We start from the raw sequence: 19,428 nt of genomic DNA, 5'->3' as shown, positions 1-19,428 counted from the left end.
CTAACCCTTTCTAAATCAACCGCGGAAGATATTACCCGTCAGACCGGATACTCGGTCGAGTATTACCCATACTCGGCCGAGTATTCCTGGGCAGTAGCCAAACAGAATACCCAACACACTTTACTCGACCGAGTAGGCCATACTCGGTCGAGTACCAACCTATAAAATCCGTAGTGTTACAGTCATACACCTCAATCCTTACCCAACCCATTTTACTTTCTCATAACCTAACCCGAGTTGTTTAACTCATTTAGTTTAAGTAGCTCAACTTAATCTTATTCAACCCATCTACCCGGTTTAAAATCAATGACCCGTTTAACCCAAAATGACATCTTGGGAATCACACTCATCTACCATATTCTAAGGATGCCAAAAGGCTACTAATCTGGCTATTAGAAGACTCCATGGTACTTCCCTTATGACAACTATCACTTTGTTCCCCTCGTCTCGACGACTCACCGTGCAAGTATACATCATTGTCATATTGGTTCACCATACTCAACGGTACTTGTGATCGAACTCTTCCTCTTATTCTTTCTAGCTCGGCCGCAACTTCCTTCATAGTTGGTCTCTCATCACCCTTTAATCTCAAGCACCATTGAGCAAGATTAGCTACTTCTTTTACTTGCTCCAACATTTCTTCACTTGCTATTGTTTTGTCAATGATCTCGAGAAAGCGATCTTCCTTCAATTTCATTAGAAAGAAGTTTGCTAGGCATCTCTCATTTTCCGGCCTATTAGAAGAAACTGCATATTCTCTAGTAAAAAGTTCGACCAGAACTACTCCAAAGCTGTAGACATCGCTCTTTTGGGGCAGTTCACTTGTCTGTAAGTACTCAGGATCCAAATAACCACATGTTCCTATAACCATGGTGGCTAAATGAGCTTGATCCATTGGAACCAACCTTGATGCTCCAAAATCGGCTACTTTGGCCATGTAATTACGGTCTAGGAGAATGTTGGTCGACTTGATATCTCTGTGAATTATAGGTATCGAAATTGTGGTGTGCAAATAGGATAAAACCTCGGCCACTTGAGACGCGATTTTGAGCCTCATATCCCACTTAAGAAGAGATGCCTTCCTTTCATTATGCAAGTGTTCATGTAATGTTCCATTGTCGATAAACTCGTAGACAAGTAATGGTAACTCGGTCTCAAGACAACACCCTAAGAGCTTCACCACATGCCGGTTATTCAATTGAGACAACACCACGACTTCATTAATGAATTGCTCGGTCTGGGCCGAGTCTACTTTGAGGGACCTCTTGATGGCAACTACTTGATTGTTATCCAAGGTTCCTTTGTATACAACGCCAAATCCGCCCTTGCCTATGATATTATTGTCATTGTATTTGTTAGTTGCCTTTTCGAGTTCTTCAATGGTGAATATTTTTAGCATTTCAACTGATACATCTCTTCCAGAAGAGAGCCTTTGATGCAATAAGTGACCGCCATTTTGTGTGAAGAAGCTTTGTCGAGCTATCCTTAGGCGCTTTCTCTCGCGTTGCCAAAAAAGCACGAATGCTAGCATTATTGAAGCAATGATGAGACCTCCAACACCTAACAAGTATTCATCAAACTCGTCAACATCTCGCTTCTACAACAAATATAACGGATATAATACCCCCTTTGTTCAAATGAACTTCATACGTTTGTTTAATTTATGCGAGTATATTTTAATCAAAATGTATGGAATTCATTTGAAAGAAGAGAGTAGTCAGCAAACACATTTTGACGAAATTATTCAACAAATGACTGAGACTGACGATATTAGTATTCTACTATGTGAAAAATAATCATATAGCATAAGAATTAATGATGCATATTAGTTAGATTATTGCTTACCAACTGAGACCTTGAATGAAGTTGAAGATGTTTCCCTCCGGTAAGAAATACAAGTACCCGTCTCTATGCCATCGCCATGGAACCCCTTAGGACAACGACAACTAAAACCGCCATTGGTGTTGATGCAATATTCTTGCTTTTTACAGTTGTTGAGCCCTTGATCAGCACACTCATCCACATCTAACCAACACAAATCGAAATTAGATATATTTGCAAACACGTAATGTACTAACATACTTCTTTCGCCCCATTCATCTGTTTACATTTTTATATTCTTTTTTATGGTATTTTAATCAAATATAAGCAAATGATTGGGACAGAAGGAGTATACAACTAATTTATATCATAAATTTTAATAAAATTTGAATAAATTGCTAGTAAATAAAAAAAAAATTACCGTTGCAACCATTAGGTAAGTATGGGTTGCCGGAGTATCCATCTTTACACTTGCATCGATATCCAACATTAATACTCGAATCATCACAAGTACTATTTCCCTTGCACAAGCATGTCCCTCTTGCTCGAGCTATCGAGCAATTCTCGGTTCCAATCATCCAATCAAAAACAACCGGAAGCTCCCCCGGCTTATTAGGCACCTTAGTCAAGTTACCAATACTAAAATTGAAGTTATTCTTTTCAACGACGAAGGCAGAACCACAAGGATTAAACCCTATAACATCCTTATGTTGAGCAAAACTTTGAGCCTCAATCGTAATATTGGTCACACCCTCAGGGACCGGAGTAGTACAACAACCGAGATCTTTACACGTTCCATTCGCAACAACATCGTTGATTGTGTCACATACTGACATACATCCTGTATGGTATGATTGTTCTTGACGCATCCCTTCGAACCAAGCATACGTGTCACACCCTATGGCCGCGAAAATATTTTTTGTACTCGAAATGGTAAATCTTCCCATGGTTAAAGTCGAATTATTTTGTAAAATTTGTTTACCATTTTTGTCGAAACAAATGTGAGAAATTGTGTTAGAGATTCGAATTTCTCCTTCAGGTAACGCGATGTCTAGCACCTCTAGTCCACCGTACATGGGTCGAGGTGGGTCGTTGTGGGAATTAGTTTCACAATCGATTTTGTAAAAAAGGTCGTCGATTGTTTCATTGTAATAACATCGTTGACTTAGTTATATAGGAGTGGTATATTATGAGGAAATTAAAGAAAAGAGATGGACGGTTAAGCCGCAATCCCCCTACTACTAAGAGAATAAAAATTCTCAAAAGTTTTCCCTCCAAACTCCACCTACTTATATAAGGAAAGAAATAAAAATTTTCCATTAAACTATAATTTTTTTTCTTAAAGCATGACTTTTTTTATTAAATTCTGAATTATAATTATATAATGTTTTAATCAAAATAAAATAAAAGAAGTATAAAATTATAAAATAGAAAATCGTTAATTTTTCTTCGAAATGACTTAATGCATACTTAAACTGTATAAAACAATAAAATAATATTATTAGCTACGTGAAAAAAACTCATTAAGATAATTTAAGCAAAGTTATAAAATAAAATCATTTTTATGTTAATCATGACATACTACGTCTTTTTTTTCTCATATTAAAATACAATTAGGTGAAATATAAAAATTTGAAGGTATAAAATTTGGAATGAATCCTCCTATATACTAGAGAATAAAATTCTCCAAAAAATTTCTCCAAAAGGTATTAAGCTAAATAAGAAAACAAAATACTTCTTTCTTTAAATTATTATCATTTCATCAAAATATAACCTTTTAATCAAATAATAGTATTTTCTTTGAAAATCTAAATTATAATATTTTAATTAAAGAAGATAAATTCACTATAATTTTATAAACTGTAAATTTCTAAATTTTTATTATCTATTATTACATATGAGAGAATGACTTGACACATTTTGTATTTTAAAATAAAATATTAAACTGATATAATTAGCTTCATCACAAAAAAAAAAAAATCATTAACATAATTTGAGAAAATTTATTATTTGTAATCATTAGTTGTATGTTAAAGAAAAAAAAATCATTAAACATATTTTATAACTTTACTAAATTCTCTTGATTAACTCATAGTTCATTTTTTTTTCATATCGAAATACGATGAGGTATATGAAAAATATGAAAAATTAATAATGTATCAATTTAAAATATTTAAATAATAACTAAAAACAAAACCTCTATATATACCGCAAATGTGCGGGATTTACACTATTAAATAGCAATAGTATAATTGTTACATTCTCTATTATCCCTATCTAAAAAACCGCGCATTTGCGCGAGATCTATACTAGTTACATAGTACGCGTAATTTGTTCAGGCATTATTAAGAGTCAAAAACACTTAAGTTATGACTTGTGATATATTCCTGTGCGTCCGAGGTCATTTGTTTAAATAAATAAAATATTTCCTTAAGTCGATTGGTTATTTAATTGTTCATACTTTTCTCATTGTTACTGTAATACTCCGTATTTATAAGTCTTAGGGTACTCTATCGAGTAGGCCTTACTCTGTCGAGTAAGGATAAGTTGCGTTTTAGAAAAGTTTCTGACCTGTTGGGTACTCGATCGAGTAGCTAGGGCACTCGATCGAGTAAGGGGGTACTCGATCGAGTACCTTGGGTACTCGATCGAGTAGCCGGTTTTACGGGGAGTTTTCTCGAGTTTTGTTAATTATGCGATTAAGGTATTTAAGCTTCGTCGTCATTATTCTAAATCACTTTTACAAAACCTAAATTTCTGTTTAAGAGAGAAAGCAAGCAAGTTCATCTTCCTAATTGCATAATTAGCAATAACCGGAGTTCAGACGGTCAGTTCTTAGCGTGGTTTATACCGTTGAGTTCCTTGCGTCGAGGGTAAGATCTATGTACCCTTTTTATTGTATTTCCTTTGATTTGGTTAAACCCTAATTTAGAGATTGGGGGTTTTATGGGTAGTATGTGATTTGGTAGCCTCTATGTGTTGTATGATAGGAGGAGGGTTCATAGAAGAGGCTTTTTGACTCAGCAGTAGAGACCGTCTGATTGTGTGCATACCAGGTAGGATTTCCTACTCAGTATTAGTCCCATAATTGGGATATTGGTTGATGTATTGTATTTGGTTGTTTGATATAATAATTGTATTGTGATTGTGGTTTGATCGTTGTTGATGGTTCGCGAGGCGTGGCCTCGGCTGAGTGGGGTCACTTGCGGGAGTGGCTTCACGCCCTAGTTTCGCCTTCTGTGGAACCCGCCACAGAAGGGATGTGCACATTAATGGACAGGGTTATCGCTCACTATGTGGAGCGGGGATTTGGTGGGTACGGGTGCGGTCCCCCATCGCGGTGGTCGGTCCAAAGGGACGTCGATTGAGATGATGGGAATTGGTTGGTTGTGTGTGTGTGTGTGTGTGTGACAGTTAAGCTGTCTGTTTATCTTATCATTATTGTTTATATTGATTGTGTGATTAGTGCTGACCCCGATGTTGTTTTGTAAACCTGCGGTGATCCATTCGGGGATGGTGAGCAGATATTGAGCAGGTATTGAGATGAGTACTGGGATAGCTGGGATGCCACGACATGATGATAGGAGTCTTCCGCTTAGCTTTTAGTTTATTTACATTTCAGTTAGAACAGTCAGTTTGAGAACATGTATCGTACTTTTGGTTTGGTTTTGAGGATTGTAACTTTTCGTTAATCATTTATAATAAACGTTGTTTCTTCATTGTTGTTTGATTATCATTGCCTCGGGTAACCGAGATGGTAATGTCTTCATACCTGAGTGGTCCTGGTAAGGCACTTGGAGTATGGGGGTGTTACAGTTACCACTGTTACTTTCACTACATTCGTAGTTACTTTCACTACTCCCACTATCATTATTATTACTGTCACTACTCCCACGTTAATAGAAACCGAGCTAAAATGAGGGGTAAAAGTGTATATAAAATGAACATATCAAACTCCCCTAAGCTAAACCCTTGCTTGTCCTCAAGCAAGAAACCAAATCCATCAAATGCTATATCCAAACAAGCTAAGCATAATGATTTAAAAACCCGAAACAACATGGGCAAGGAATACAGCAAGACATGGATGAGATTTACACGACGGCGTAGCATAGAAAATTTTGAATGAACCTTTGAGCTCTTGCATGATCTTTTGACTTTTGGACTCTCACGGGGCACTCAACTCTTTTTATGTGAAAGGACAATTTTGTGAATAAACACTCGACTATCCTCGACCTATAATAATGTGCTCGCAATCTAATATGGTAAACATGTCAAAACTAGTAAGCAAGGATAATCATATGTAAGCATGATAAAGAAGCCAAATGGGTAGGAAGAAGGCAATAATGTAATGGGTAAGAAGTGGGAACAATTGAATTATGGTAATGTGGAGCTAAGTCAAGCTAGCAACTACCAAATTGTAAAGGTGCTCAATCCTATTTCTAACCCAATTTTGCAATGCAAACCATGAGAAAATCCTCCAAAATATATGAATAATGCATGAGAATTTCTCACATCAACTTCTTCTTCTCTTTTTCCTTTTTTTTTCTTTTTCAATTTATTCATCTCTTTTTTTCATTTTCTTTCATGCTTATTCATTTCTTTTTCTTCTTGATTTTTTTCAATTCAATTCATCATCACTTTTTCTTCTTTTCTTTCTTGAGCATTAAGACCAAGCTCACATGATTGTCCAAACTTTGAAATAAATCCCAATTGAGCACCCGAACAAGGACAAACAAAGCTACTAGCTCAACAAGGGTAGGCAATTTATAATGTAGCTAGGGAAAATTGTTTGTGAAGGGAAAATTCTCCAAAATGCTATAACAAATGAATGAATGCTTACCAAGAGATGACATGAGAACCATACTTGTGCGTTTTGATAAAACACATATCATAAGGAGACCTACACTCACCTAAGGGAGACCGGATATGGATGCATCGGTCAAAAAGAGGCTCTACCTTACCATTTTGTAGCTTGCCAAAAGTCAAGACCAAGCCCATTCGATTCATTCTTTATCTCCCGCCTACTATGTCAAGACATCCCCATGTAGCTAATATCCCATCATTATAGAATAAATCATTAGCAACAAGTTATTAATAGGATAAGCAAAGAGGAAAGTAGGCTATAAGCAAGCATAAAGCAAAAATTTCTCTCAAAATTTTCAAATTTTCTACACTACATGCAACTACACTATATGCAAATGCATGCAATCTATACTATATGCAAATGCAATCCCCCCCAAGCTAAACATCACATTGTCCTCAATGTGTCAACTATCCAAATCACCCAATCAAACCATAAAAATGGCTCAAAACACAAAACAAGAAGGACTAGAGGTTATGTTTAAAGGGATGCAAGATCTAAACTAAAATGCAAAGCAATTAAAAACTTACTTGATTTGCAAATCGAGTATTTTATTTCTAATCTACGAAAAACAATAAATTGCAGCAAAATGAAAAAAATAAAAATAAATAAAAGCAATAAAAAGCTTGGGTTGCCTCCCAAGAAGCGCTGGTTTAACGTCCCGCACGACGTAAGAGGCTATTTGATTCAAGTTTTGTCATTGAGCTTGCCACCAACAAAGCTCCATTTCATAGCTATCTTTGCATTTTTCGACCATTTGAAATTCTTCAAATAAAATTTCCCTTTCTTCCTTTTTTCACTTTTAGCAATAGCGTCCTTAGCATCATCTCCTACAAGGCAAACAACACCCACATCGTCCTCCAACGGATCCATTAGTGAGGATCCAAGCATAGCAGAGGCATAAGAAGAGTCCACAGTGCTAAATAAATAACAAGACTCTTGTAACATTGGGCTTCTAATGGTGTTGTTTTTGCTAAAGGAAACCCGGTCATCACCCACTTCCAATGTCAACCTCCCATTTTTCACATCAATTAGCGCACCCGCGGTGTGTAAAAATGGCCTACCCAATATAATTGGGGTTTGTAAATCCTCGGCCATATCAAGTATGAGGAAGTCAACGGGTATGAAAAACTTGCCAACTTTGACGGGAACATCTTCTAAGACACCTAGAGGTCGCTTTAAAGAACGGTCCGCCATTTGCAATGTAATACTTGTGCATTTTAAAGCACCCATGTTAAGTTTTTCACAAAGGGAATAGGGCATGACACTCACACTAGCACCTAGGTCACAAAGGGCCTTATCAATGGTATATTTGCCTATAGTGCAAGGAATAGAATAGCTACCGGGGTCCTTAAGTTTCGGGGGAGACTTGTTTTGTAAGAGTGCACTACACTCTTCGGTGAACGCAATGGTCTCAACCTCATTGAAGGAACGCTTCTTTGAGAGGATTTCCTTCATAAACTTTGCGTAAGAAGGGACTTGGGTAATCAATTCCATAAACGGGATGGTGACTTGCAAATTCTTACAAACTTCCAAAAATTTAGCAAACTTACCTTCCTCCTTGTGCTTTGCTAGACGGTGGGGAAATGGTATTTGAATAACTTCTTTGGGAGGAGCATCCTCCACATCTTTTACTATTTCTTTCTCATTGGGAACACTCACCTTTGAAATGACGTCACTCTCCTTAGCATTAGGAGAGATTTCTTCAATTACCACCTCATCACTTTCTTTTGGCATAGGAGACCCAACATCTTTGGCATCAAGCTTGCTCTTCCTCTTTAGCATCAACAATCGATGAGGAAATGGCACACGATCTTTAACAATAGGCTCTTCACTAGCCTTCTTTTTGTCATTTCCCCCAAGCTTAGCCTTTTTAACAACCACCTCTTCATCCAAAGTCATGGATGACCCATCATATCTTGAACCACTTCTCAAGGAAATAGAATTAGCGGTTTCATGTGGTTGCTCACCTTGGGGAGGTAGTTGACCGTTCTTCCTTTGAGAGCTAGAAGCGGCTAATTGAGCCACTTGTTGTTCCAACATCTTGACCGCGGCACTATGAGCTTGATCATTCTTTTGAATTTGAGCCAACAACTCCCTTTGCATTTGGATTATCATGCCCTCAAGCTTACCACCTCCTTGATTGTTTTGTTGGCTATTTTGTGGTGGATTTTGTTGGTAATTATTTTGTGGGGGCCTTTGTTGATTTTGATAACCCGGTGGAGGGGTATACTTTTGTTGTTGAGGAACATAGGCATTTTGTTGTTGTGGGGGTTGAGGGTTTAGCACATTATTGCTAGTGTAAGACAAGTTCGGATGGAATTTTGAATTCGGGTTGTAAGTGTTGGAAAATGTACCCGGTGGATATGAACTTTGTCTAAAAACTTGAAAAGCATTTACCTCTTCAATGGGGGCTCGGCAATGAGCAGCATAATGACCCGCACCTCCACATCCATCACAAACGATGATTTGGCTTGTTGAAGACACAACATTGAGTTGTTGGATGGAATCTTTAGTATCTCTCTCCGCCAATTGTTGTTGGAGCAAGGCAATTTGAGCTAGCAAGACGGAGTTGTTGGAGGATTCTTCTTTACCTTTAGGTGGCACAACTCGGGAATTGACATATTGGGCATCATGGACCGCCATAGATTCGATCGTGGAATGAGCAAGATCGGTGTCAATTTGATCAAACCGCCCATTGTTGGCGGAATCAAGAATCCTTCGGGACTCGGCACAACATCCATTGTAGAATGTTATTGCTAGAAACCATTCATCTAGCCCATGATGTGGGCATTGCCTTTGAAGCTCCTTGTACCTCTCCCAAGCTTCATATAAGCTCTCAAGAGCTTGTTGACGGAATCCGGTGATTTGGCTCCTCAAAGTTTGAGTTTTCTCCGGTGGAAAAAACTTTTGATAAAAAGCGAGAGCCAAGGTCTCCCAATTGGTGATTTCCAAGGTGGTGCGGTCAAGGCTATTGATCCAAAGCTTGGCCCTGTCCTTCAAAGAGAAAGGGAAAAGTATTTCCCTTATTTGGTCTTGGGTGACGCCCGTTTGACGGATCATGGAGCAATAGTCACAAAAGTTTTGCACATGTAAATTGGGATCCTCCAAAGGACTTCCTCCAAATTGCTTTCTCTCCACAAGTCTAATGAAAGCCGGCTTGATCTCGAATTGCGGCGCGGTAATTTGAGTGGTGGTGATACCGGCCGGAAGCATGGCCGCAGTGGGCATTGAGTGATCGGAAACTTTCACCATCTTTTTGGTAGTAGATGGTGGTGGTGGTGGAGTTGATGAACAAGAAACCTCCTCCCCTTCAAGAACCTCTAGATCGTCTAAATAAGACTTTCTAGCACTTTCAATTTGTATGGGAGAAGCGGCTTCTTTTACTTCCTTCCAAAAACGTCGTCTTCTCCTAAATGTTTTTTCGGGATCGGAATCCGGTGAAAGCAATTCTCCACTTCGAGAGGACCTGGGCATAAGACAACAATTTCTAGAGAAGTGATAAGTAACTGTCTTAAGGAACAAGTGTTCCCTAAGACAAAGAAAAACAAGATAAAAATCGACAATTCAATAATCAATAAAACCGTTTCCCCGGCAACGGCGCCAAAATTTGATAGGCTTTATCGCGTACCTATGCAAAGATAATTTCCCTAGACACAATTAAATGTAGTAATAGGGGTCGAACACAAGGAAACGGGAATTACTTCATGAATTATTATGAGTAGATTTTTATCAAGGTCGATTACGATTTGGATTTGATTTGTTTGTTTGATGATTACTAAAAGTGCAAAGTAAATAATATGATAAAAGGTAGTCTAAAGGATTCGGGTCACTCATGCAAAGGTAAACATACAAACATGATAAACTTGATACTAATAATCTTGTCAATTGCTTAGGCTTAAAGATACCCACCTTACGGTATTAGTATCAACCATAGACCGGGTCCTAGATAAACTCTCGTCCATGACTAGGTCGTCCTACCACACATGCTTAGTCTAATTCAATTCCGTGCCTCTCGACTTTAGAACGAATGAACAAACTTAATCAGTGAATAAGGCCTTTAAACAAAGATTAAACATTGTGGCACAAGCATGTGATAGAAGCAATATGATCAATATTATTATGAACTTTATTTAATCATGTTATATGTTTGATTTTGCATGGCTCCCTAGCCTTTAGACTAGAGAATTTAGCTACTCATATTTGTAAAAGAAATGCAAATGATATTTAGATTATAAGGCATATTGTAGGAATTATAACTAAAGTGGAAATTGTATACTAATGATGAAATGTAAAAGACATATACTAAACTCATAAACAAAATACAAAATGTAAATAAGAGAAAGATTACCAAAGTAGTAGCTTGATAGAATTAACTTGGAAACCAAATGCTTGAATATATATTAACCAAATGTTTAACAACTACAAGATTAACTAATTTGTAAACTAATATGAAAACTATTGAAAGAAATATAATGCTTAAGGCTATGAAGAACTAAAAATGAGACGTAAAATTCGATATTTAGAACTTAGGAATACCTCTCCTATTTATAGGAGAGGAGGATGAACGAGAGCACCCAAGGAGCATGCAACCCCGATCGGGGTTGGGTGGCCCCGATCGGGGCCGTGTGTCCATCCGTCACTCCACTTAGTTCGTGCTTGATTGCGTGAGGGATCTCTATGCTTCTTTCGGTAGTGCTCAATTCCTAGCATCCTAAGCTCTTCTTGGCATCCTAAGCTTTCATGGTATCCTAAGCTTGACCTTAATAAGGACCTTGAAGTTGGGCTTGACTTTGATTGTTGGCAACATTTGTAATTCTCATTTTAATCCAACAATTCTTCATGCAAATACCCAATCCAATGCTCCATGCTTAGTCCAATGTTTGGCTTTGTTTAGCTTAGTGAACTTGGTGTACAAAATCATAGGAAAAAGCCTCTAAATGCTTAGATTCCTACAAAACCGTAACAAACACAACAATACACCTAGAACACAAAATTAGCTCAAAAGTATACTAATTAAAGTATGATAATCAATAGAAACCGAGCTAAAATGAGGGGTAAAAGTGTATATAAAATGAACATATCAGTACTACAGGCTGTTCAATGAGAAGTCTAGGTATGCTGAGGATATGGGTTTGAGTGAGGAGAATCTGGCATTGAGGTTTGAGAGGGGGTTGACCCCTAAGATTATGGATAAGTTACCCGTGGGAGTCCTTACTGATGTTAAGGAAGCTTTTGAGAGGGCTGAGAGAGCTGAGAGGTTGGTGGAGATGGCTCAGGAGAGGTTAGGTGGTGAGAAGAGGAAGTCTGAGAGCGAGGGTGGTGGCCAATCGAATCACAAGAAAGGCAACCACAATCGCCTAAGGGATTTTCTTAAGGGTCCAGGTTCGATCTTTGGGGCTTCCTTTGGGCGTGGTCGTGGAAATGTGAGTAATAGTTGGGGAGTGACTGCTATAGCTTGTGGTGGTGTAGGCCACAAGAGACATGAGTGCACAAGTGCACCGGGATCTTTCCGAGAGACTTGTGAGCTTCGCGAGCAAAGACCGGGCCGGATCATGGCCAAACCGGGGAAGTCGAGTTACAGTGGAGGCAACCGCAACGGCGGTAATTCTTATCAGAAACCACCAGCGAACAACAACAACAATCAAGGGTAGGGTGCTAAGCCGACCACTTCAGCCAGTACTGTCCAGGGAGGTGGGCAGAAGACCAGTGGCAAGTTATTCATGATGGAGAAGAAAGCAGCTGAGGAAGATGCGCACGTTATCACCGGTACATTCCTTGTTAATGGTATTCCTACCTTTGTTTTGTTTGATTCGGGGGCTTCTCAGTCGTTTGTGTCTTCGAGTCATGTTAAACAGTTGGGTTTGAGGGTATATGAGTCTGTTAGTGAGCGAGTTTTCATACCTTCGGGTGAGTCTGTATCATGTGGGAGATTGTTTAGAGATGTATCTATGATAGTTGGGCAAGTTGATTTCCCTGTAGACTTGCTAGAGTTTCCTTTCGACGGTTTTGAGATGATAGTTGGGATGGATTGGTTAGGAAAGTATAAAGCTAAGATAGACTGTCAGCAAAAAAAAGTGTCTTTAAGAGGTCCTAAGGGTGTTAGTGTGTCTTATCGTGGGTTTCTAGTCAAACCCAAAGTTAAGTTGATTGCAGCTGTGACCTTGAAGTCTTATCCGAGGAAGGGATGTCCTTTAATCTTGTGCCATGTGAGAGATGACCGGATAGAGAGTCCGACGATTGATGAGATACCATGGGGTGGGAGAGTTTGCGATGTTTTTCCAGAGGAGATTCCGGGTTGCCACCGAAGAGGGAGATAGATTTCACCGTTGAGTTGAAGCCAGGGACGGGGCCGATCTCTAAGGCACCGTATCGCATGGGTCCTAAGGAAATGGAGGAGCTTAGGAAGCAGTTGGATGATTTGATAGAGAGGGGATACATTAGACCAAGTGTATCGCCGTGGGGAGCACCAGTTCTTTTCGTGAAGAAGAAAGATGGGAGTTTGAGGTTATGCATAGATTACGGGAGGGAGTCAACCGAGTGACGATAAAGAACAAGTACCCTTTGCCAAGGATAGATGACCTGTTTGATCAGTTGAGTGGTGCAACAGTCTTTTCTAAGATTGATTTGAGGTCGGGGTACCATCAGGTGAAGATTAGAGAGGTGGACATACCAAAGACAGCTTTCACGTCGAGGTATGGCCATTATGAGTATGTGGTGATGCCGTTTGGGTTGTCTAATGCGCCGGCAGTGTTTATGGATTTGATGAATAGAATCTTCAGACAGTTCTTGGACCAGTTTGTAGTGGTGTTTATCGATGATATATTAGTCTACTCTAAGACTAAGGAGGAGCATGAGGAGCATTTGAGGATCGTGTTGCAGACATTGAGGGATCATGAGTTGTATGCTAAACTATCTAAGTGTGAGTTCTGGTTAGAGAAAGTTGCTTTTCTGGGGCATGTAATCTCTAAAGATGGGGTAGCTGTGGATCCGGCGAAGATAGAGGCAGTGACAAAGTGGGAAGCACCGAAGAATGTTGCCGAGGTTAGAAGTTTCTTGGGTTTAGCTGGATACTACAGACGGTTCGTGAAAGATTTCTCCAAGATAGCTAGACCTATGACAGCGTTGATGAGGAAAGAGAACAGGTTCCGTTGGGATGAGAGTTGTGAGACGGCGTTCCAAACATTAAAGGAGCGTTTGACCACAGCTCCTGTCTTAGCATTGCCTGAAGGGAGTGAGAACTTTGAGGTTTATACTGATGCCTCGAAGAATGGGTTGGGATGTGTGTTGATGCAGAATGGTAAAGTAATTGCCTATGCTTCTAGGCAATAGAAGCCTTATGAGGAGAACTACCCTACTCATGATCTGGAGTTGGGTGCAGTGGTGTTTGCTCTCAAGATTTGGAGACATTACCTTTATGGAGCAATCTTTAAGGTATTTTCTGATCACAAGAGTCTCAAGTACATCTTCACGCAGAAGGAGTTGAACATGAGACAGAGGAGATGGATGGAGTTGATTGGCGATTACGACATGGAAATCATCTACCATGAAGGGAAGGCCAATGTTGTCGCTGATGCTTTGAGTAGGAAGAGTGTACATTCTTTGTGTACAGATCTATCCTTGATGAGGCTGAGGGATGAGGTAGCGAGCTTTGGGATACATATGATGCAGAAAGGAGATGCCATGGGTGATATGACAGTACAACTTGAGTTTTATGATGATATTCGAGGTAAGCAGGCTTTGGATCCTAAGATAGTTGAGTGGAGAGCTGGAGTAGAGAAAGGGACAGTGTCCCGTTTTCTATTCATACAGATGGTAGTTTGAGGTTTGATGGTAGGTGGTGTGTTCCTAATGATGAGGAGTTGAAAAAGAGTATCATGACGGAGGCACATTGTACACCGTATTCAGTTCATCCAGGTGGAGACAAGCTATACAAGGATTTGAAGAAAACGTTTTGGTGGCCTGGGATGAAGAAAGAGACAGCTGAGTTTGTGTCCCGTTGTTTGACATGCCAGAGAGTAAAAGGGGAACAGAGACGACCACAAGGTAGGATTCAGTCTTTAGAGGTACCTGAGTGGAAGTGGGAATCCATTTCCATGGATTTCATTGTGGGTTTGCCGAAGAGTCAACAAGGTAACAACATGATTTGGGTGATAGTGGATCGTCTGACCAAGTCGGCCACTTTGTTCCAATGAAAGATACATGGACTAAGGCACAATTGGCTATGGCATATCGAAAGAACGTGCTTAAGTTACATGGGGTCCCTAAGGACATAGTGTCTGACAGAGATGCGAGGTTTATATCGAGGTTTTGGAAGGAGTTGCAGGAATCGTTGGGAACAACTTTGAAGATGAGTACAAAGATTTCATCCTCGCGACAGACGGGCGGACGAGAGAACAATCAAGACTCTTGAGGATATGTTGCAAGCTTGTGTGATGGATTTTGGTGGTAGCCGGGAGCAGAGGTTGGACTTGATAGAATTTTCTTACAATAACGGCTATTACACCAAAGATAGATATGGCACCGTTTGAGGCTTTGTATGGGAGGAGATGTAGGAGTCCAATCTGTTGGGACGATAGTCTTGAGGCAAGTGGTTTTAGGACCAGAGATGGTGCATGAGATGGTGGAACAGTTAAGATGATCAGGGAACGGATGAGAGAAGCTCAGGATCGACAAAAGAGTTATGCAGATCTACATCGCCGGGACATAGAGTTTCAAGTTGGGGACAAGGTTCTTTTGAAAGTGTCTCCTATGCACGGGGTTATGAGATTTGGGAAGAAAGGCAAGCTAAGTCAGAAGTTTATAGGGCCTTATGAGATCTTAGAGCGAGTTGGGAAGTTGCTTATCGTCCGGCTTTACCAAATGACAGAGAGAGTGCATAATGTGTTTCATGTATCGCAGCTGCGGAAGTATGTGAGTGACCCGTCACATGTGTTAGAGGCAGAGAGCTTAGAGCTAGATGAGTCCTTATCATATCTTGAGGTGCCGAAGCAGATTCTTGATCGAAAGGTTAGAAAGACTAGGAGTGGTGAGACAGTTTTGCTTAAGATCATGTGGACTAACCACGAGACCGAGGAAGCTACATGGGAGCCAGAGGAAGCTATGAAAGAGCGTTACCCTTTCCTTTTTTATCAGGTATGTATGGTTACGGGGACGTAACCTTGTTTCTTTTAGGGGGTAGGAGATGATCGCGAGCAGTTTTTAAGAGTTTTATACCCCTTTTATATGTTGCGTCGGTATGTTTGTCGGGATGAGTTGGGTTAGTATCATGTTTATGTTGAATTTTGTTTGATTGTTGAGTCGGGAATGTTATGGGAGTACCTTTGTTTAGTAGTAGTTTGAACTTCGGGGACGAAGTTCCTTTTAAGGAGGGAAGACTGTAATACTCCGTATTTATAAGTCTTGGGGTACTCTATCGAGTAGGCCTTACTCTGTCGAGTAAGGATAAGTTGCGTTTTAGAAAAGTTTCTGACCTATTGGGTACTCGATCGAGTAGCTGGGGCACTCGATCGAGTAAGGGGGTACTCGATCGAGTACCTTGGGTACTCGATCGAGTAGCCGGTTTTACGGGGAGTTTTCTCGGGTTTTGTTAATTATGCGATTAAGATATTTAAGCTTCGTCGTCATTATTCTAAATCACTTTTACAAAACCTAAATTTCTGTTTAAGAGAGAAAGCAAGCAAGTTCATCTTCCTAATCGCATAATTAGCAATCACCGGAGTTCAGACGGTCAGTTCTTAGCGTGGTTTATACCGTTGAGTTCCTTGCGTCGAGGGTAAGATCTATGTACCCTTTTTATTGTATTTCCTTTGATTTGGTTAAACCCTAATTTAGAGATTGGGGGTTTTATGTGTAGTATGTGATTTGGTAGCCTCTATGTGTTGTATGATAGGAGGAGGGTTCATAGAAGAGGCTTTTTGACTCAAAGCAGAGACCGCCTCGATTGTGTGCATACCGGGTAGGATTTCCTACTCGCATTAGTCCCATAATTGGGATATTGGTTGATGTATTGTATTTGGTTGTTTGATATAATAATTGTATTGTGATTGTGGTTTGATCGTTGTTGATGGTTCGCGAGGCGTGGCCTCAGCTGAGTGGGGTCACTTGCGGGAGTGGCTTCACGCCCTAGTTTCGCCTTCTGTGGAACCCGCCACAGAAGGGATGTGCACATTAATGGACAGGGTTATCGCTCACTATGTGGAGCGGAGATTTGGTGGGTACGGCTGCGGTCCCCCATCGGTGGTAGTCGAAAGGACAGTCAATATTGAGATGATGGGAATTGGTTGGTTGTGTGTGTGTGTGTGACAGTTAAGCTGTCTGTTTATCTTATCATTGTTGTTTATATTGATTGTGTGATTAGTACGACCCTGTTGTTTTGTAAACTGCGGTGATCCATTCGGGGATGGTGAGCAGATATTGAGCGGTATTGAGATGAGTACTGGGATAGGCCGGGATGCCACGACATGATGATAGGAGTCTTCCGCTTAGCTTTTAGTTTATTTACATTTCGGTTAGAACAAATCTTTGAGAACATGTATCGTACTTTTGGTTTGGTTTTGAGGATTGTAACTTTTCGTTAATCATTTATAATAAACGTTGTTTCTTCATTGTTGTTTGATTATCATTGCCTCGGGTAACCGAGATGGTAATGTCTTCATACCTGAGTGGTCCTGGTAAGGCACTTGGAGTATGGGGGTGTTACAGTTACCACTGTTACTTTCACTACATTCGTAGTTACTTTCACTACTCCCACTATCATTATTATTACTGTCACTACTTCCACGTTAATACCGTAAATTTATTGATCTCGTTGCTGCTATTATTACTTTTACTACATTTAATTTAATGTATAATTCTATGATGATACTAATTAATTCTAAAAGTGGGGCATGTTAATTTTATGGAAAATCACTATATTCTTGTGTTTTCTAAATTTAATTACTTTAATTTAATGTAATTTCCATAAATATTCTTCATCAAGGCATCTTTATATTATACTTTTAACCAAAACTATATAATATTTATATTGAGGTTTCTTTATCAGGTCCATCACACGGTGCTATCGATTTAAAACTATATAGTATAATTAATTTGTATAGATTTCTTTAATTACATTGAAGTCCCTTGGTTTCTGGAATTAATATATACGGAGTAGTATTGATTATTGTACTTGTGTTTAAAGGGGTTCAAGGGTCTGGAACTGGACCGAACCGAAACTCTTTAACGCCCGATTTTTTAGAGGTGGATCGGACCGTTTCTAATAAGGAGGGTAATATGAGGACTTTTTCGAGGTTGGACCTGACCGGATCGAGACCGGTCACCACATACTTGTAGGCCCGGAGAACGGACTGGAATGTATCATGTCCAGGTTGCCCGTCCGTGCCACTTTATGAACAACAACCTCCGTGTATCGGTGAATTACTTCAAGACCTCTTCGATGAGCATCAAAATCTATAATGTTACTTGAAGTAATTCTCAGATAAAAGTGTGCACAGGTTTTGACAACATCAAGCAGATGTTAAACTCAAAGAACTAATCAAGTTTACAAAACCGTACCGTTATACGGTTTTGCTCAACCATACCCTACTCGGTCAGCATCAAAACCTATAATATTACTTGGAAGTATTTCTCAGATAACTGCACAGGCTTTGATATTAGGATATTAGGGATGTTGGTTGTGCCTCCCAGAGAGCCGTTGCTCACAACAAGCAAATCCCACAAATCAAGACCATTAAATAATGTTTGCTCCACACCTTGCTCCATGCCTTGCTGCACGCCAAAGATAAAGCTTGCCATTGTATATATTATCTTCCATATTTAGTTCATCCCATGTTTTGTATATATACTACTGATAACAATGTACTACAAACACAATTTCCACTCTACTCCATTTCTCTCATGCGTCTCCTTCTCCTCTCACATTTCTAACATGGTATCAGAGCCTCTTTCTTGAGGTCTCTAAATACGCTTCCGCTATCTTGTCGGTGGGTGGAAATTTATGGCACTCACCGGCGGGATTTTTCTTCTGTTATTAATAGTTTACACCAATAATAAGTTTTTCTTTTTTAAAAAAAAAAAAATCGCAAATCCCCCTCTTTTGTTTTTGTTGACGGCAAGACTAAACACTTTCTTTTGATTTTATGTCATGATGAGTTCATGAAGTCATCTTATTATAAACCTGTCGTTTATGCAACAGTATACTCTCGTACGAAAGACATGCGTGAGTATTATTGATTAGTGAAAAAAAAAAAACTTATTTCTTCTTTGATATTAATTTAACATCTTCGGTCAGTTCAAGGTGGTTCTTTTTTAATTAATGACAGCGGGGTTTGTCGCACTCCCCCGATCAAACAAATAACTCAACTAATGTAGTAGGGTAGTCGAGGTCGAATCCACAGGGAGCATGGGTGATTATTAATCGTTTTAAATTCTTATGCTTAGCTAAGTCGGAGATATTTGGATGAGGTTTAAAACTAAACAACTAAACTAAATGAAATGAAATGCAATTTAACAAAAGATGATAAATGAGCAAGAGAGAAATAAATTGTAAATCAAATGAATAAAAGGCCTAGAACTCGGTTCTCCCACAACAATTCGTAATTCCACATACTAATTCCCTAGGCTAATCACTCGGGTAGACAAGCAAGGAGGAGATGGCTCTAATTCGCCTAAGACCCCCCTCTCGGGTTCGAAGTAGGACACTAGCACTACCCACCAACCCCCCTCTCGGGTTCGAAGGTCGGAAT

General features: G+C 39.5%; 1 protein-coding gene and 1 non-coding gene across 2 annotated transcripts; one reads left to right on the top strand and one right to left on the bottom strand.

Annotated features, from left to right (window-relative positions):
• Window positions 1–346: 346 nt before the first annotated feature.
• LOC141654934 (wall-associated receptor kinase 2-like) lies at window positions 347–18,478 on the bottom strand. Its single transcript, XM_074462042.1, has 6 exons — window positions 18,299–18,478; window positions 8,345–8,458; window positions 3,292–3,296; window positions 2,243–2,985; window positions 1,846–2,025; window positions 347–1,560 (listed from the first exon to the last, which is right to left on the bottom strand). Exons 1-6 carry the CDS (start codon window positions 18,476–18,478, stop codon window positions 347–349), a joined length of 2,436 nt encoding a protein of 811 aa, XP_074318143.1.
• LOC141658076 (small nucleolar RNA R71) lies at window positions 9,459–9,565 on the top strand. Its single transcript, XR_012548985.1, has one exon. It is a non-coding gene; the product is annotated as a small nucleolar RNA R71 (small nucleolar RNA).
• Window positions 18,479–19,428: the final 950 nt, after the last annotated feature.

Source organism: Silene latifolia, chromosome 5 (assembly GCF_048544455.1).
Source record: "Silene latifolia isolate original U9 population chromosome 5, ASM4854445v1, whole genome shotgun sequence".
Taxonomy (NCBI): domain Eukaryota; kingdom Viridiplantae; phylum Streptophyta; class Magnoliopsida; order Caryophyllales; family Caryophyllaceae; genus Silene; species Silene latifolia.
Note: the sequence above shows the minus strand (reverse complement) of the source record. Positions and strands in the feature narration are given on the sequence as shown.